This window comes from Acomys russatus, chromosome X, assembly GCF_903995435.1.
Source record: "Acomys russatus chromosome X, mAcoRus1.1, whole genome shotgun sequence".
Lineage (NCBI taxonomy): Eukaryota > Metazoa > Chordata > Mammalia > Rodentia > Muridae > Acomys > Acomys russatus.
This window is the reverse complement of record NC_067169.1, coordinates 60,347,543-60,350,443: the sequence shown is the minus strand read 5'-3', so window position 1 is coordinate 60,350,443 and position 2,901 is coordinate 60,347,543. Positions and strand designations below refer to the sequence as shown.

The window sequence follows — 2,901 nt, the reverse complement described above, 5'->3', positions numbered from 1 at the left end:
AGATGGAGCGGCAAACTGGAGGTGAACTGGACTGGGAGGCACTGGCTGAATCTGTCGCCAGCATCTTTGGGTCTTGGTCTCTCTCTGGTGAAAGCCACCTTTTGTGAATACAAAGTCTTTCATCTAAGAGAGTGTGAGTTGGGTAGCACAGGTTGTCAGCCTGACTATGACGGCAGCCTGTGGGAAACTTAACTCACTGGCATTCAGGACCTCGGTGAATTCAGAATCCTTCGGGTCGCTCAAACCCCATTCTTTGCACCACTGCTGAATCCTTCTGGGGCACCGGGAACTATGCTGTGGAAGCCTTCAGTGACTCCACAGTTTCATTACGGGGAAGGGGGCAAAAAGCAGCGAAATAGCCTCTCTTACTTCAGGCTACTTTGCAAACCCATTCAGTTTGCTTGTTCTGCCTGTATAGGCACTCAGACCCTGGGGGAAAAAATAGAAACCTCAACTTTCTCCATAGTATCCTCTCCTCTCCATGCAGATTCGAAAGTGTGGGAGTACAGGAGGTGAACATTTTTCTCTTTCTTCCTTCCAACCTCCCCTCCCCTTTTAAGCAATTAAAAACCCATCAGCTCAATGAAGAAATAATAATAATAGCAATAATAATGTGGAGTGGTCGATTAGATACAAATTATCTCACAAATATTGTGTACAGCTTGTAGTAAAACACCGTAGACATTTAGAAACGCTATAGAAGTTTTAAAAAATGCAAAACTAGTCTATTGTAAAACAGATTTCACCTGAAATACAGCTGCTATAACCAAGGCGCTGAAAGGTTATTCATAGGCACACATCTGTCTTCCCACCCTCTCCCACCCCCACCCCTGTTACCCAGCTCCTTGCCCTTTTTAAAAAGGAGCAACCAAACAAATCTTACTCAGAGTAAACAATACGTATTGATCAACAGAAAAGGTTGTATGAAAATTGCTCTGACAGCAGGGAATAGGAGGTCCCCACCTGGACTGCTTAATATAATTGTGTTTCAGAGTTGTGAAGCCTGAATGTGTGTGCGTGTGCGCGTGTGTGCGTGTGTTGTGTGTTTCCTTTCTCTAGATAAGTTAGAAACCCCTGTGAAAGAAAGAGATAGCAAGCTAGAGAGATAGCAATAATAAAGAACGTAATGATGAAAGGAAGGTAGGGAGTGAGAATGATATCCGCACTGCTCCCAGTGCAGCAGGCCACCTCCTGCCTTCCTCCAGTCAGAGATCGTGGCAGGACGCATCTGTTTTCACCGTGTGCGAATAAACCTCATGTGGCTGCTGATCCCCTGGCGGAGTCATTCTTTTTTCTTTTTGTCTTCTATTACAGAACCAGACACGCACCACTTCTTTCTCCAACTGGAGGCTGTCTGCCAGGGAGGAGATCTCCTGCGCTGCAGGCTTGGGACACTTGAGGAAATGCGTTTCCAGTACGCCCTTGACACTCACCTCGATGGAGGTTCGCTTCTTGCGCTTACGGCCTTGCGCAGCGATCTTGTCAATGCTGGTCGGGCTTCCTGTGGAAGAATCAGCCTCCTCCAGCCACTTATTTAGCAGGGGTTTCAGCTTGCACATGTTCTTGAAGCTCAGTTGCAAGGCCTCGAACCTGCAGATGGTGGTCTGCGAGAACACATTGCCATACAGTGTGCCCAAGGCCAGCCCCACGTCGGCTTGCGTGAAACCCAATTTGATTCTTCTTTGTTTGAATTGTTTGGCGAACTGTTCTAACTCATCAGAGGTTGGAGTCTCTTCGTCTGAGTGGTCCTGGCAGTGGTGCGAGCCCAGCTCACCGTGGTCTGGAGGCTCCCGGAGCACTGGATGCAGGCTCTGTGTAGAGGCAGCAGCTGGTGGTGGAGTGAGTCCCCCGTGCTCCAGCATACCACTCACCGTGAAGCCTGGCTGCGAGTACACATTGAGGGGTTGGCCACTGGACGTGATGGACGAGTTTGGAGCCGGGCTCGCTCCCCAGGCGTTCGGATGGTTAGTGTGGGGTGAGTGGTGGGCTACGTGTGGCGAGCGGTGATGGATGATTGCGCCCAGTTGCAGATCTTCGCGTCCCGGCTTCACATCCTGCTGGTCCAGGGGGCTGGTGGCCAGGGTGGAGGACCACGGGCCCCCGTCGCTCAGACTGGTCACCCAGTGATGCCCGAGGGGATGCCCATTGCTGGGAACTCCTTGCAAGTAGTCACTTTGGAGAAGTTTCTGAGGATTGCGGAAAGGACTCCCCTGCTGCATGCCGGCAGAGTCCGCATGGACAAGGGAGCTGGAACTGAGAATGCTGTAGGGATTCGAAGCAGCTGTGGCCATGGTCGATGAGGATCCTCTACTAGTTATAATGTGGCAAAGGGAGCAGCTTCAGCCTTTGACATCTACGGTGCGGTGGGGGGGGGGTGAGGAGGGGGGAACCAAAGCCGCTAGTTACGGGTTACAGGCACCCGCCAAGGCCAATCGCAGGGCGACTTGGCCTGGCTGGGCGCAAACACAGCCAATGGTAGTGAGGGAGGCTGAGCTCACATTCCAAATTAGGCTGGCGGAGCTCTGGAGTTTCAATAAGACCCAAGCAGGAAGTGCATCAATCTTTAGGCTCCATTGGCTGCCTAGCTCAGAGTGGCAGCGGCGGTTTTAGTTAACCCTTTCTCCCCTCCCTGAGATTACGTGGTTGGTTGTGATGGAGAAAGGTTAGAAAGGATATATATTTGTATGGAGTAGCAATGAATGGACTAACTTTGGTTTCAGGTCTCCTTTTGATTTAGTTAAATTAAAATAAATAAATAAAGAAGAAAATATCTTAATTGTAGTGCATTAAATATTTTAGTTAATCTTTTGAGTTAGTGTGTAGTAGAAACTGCAAAATAAAATGCATCTACAAACTTTGACCAAAGTAATGGGGTTAGATCAGAACCCCAAATGAAATTTC

The 2,901-nt window shown here is 49.4% G+C and overlaps 1 protein-coding gene across 1 annotated transcript; it reads right to left on the bottom strand.

Moving 5' to 3' along the window:
* Positions 1-984: 984 nt before the first annotated feature.
* On the bottom strand, positions 985-2,348 carry Pou3f4 (POU class 3 homeobox 4). The gene has a single exon (XM_051141377.1). The coding sequence runs from the start codon at positions 2,289-2,291 to the stop codon at positions 1,206-1,208; it is 1,086 nt and encodes a 361-aa protein (XP_050997334.1). The 5' UTR covers positions 2,292-2,348; the 3' UTR covers positions 985-1,205.
* Positions 2,349-2,901: the final 553 nt, after the last annotated feature.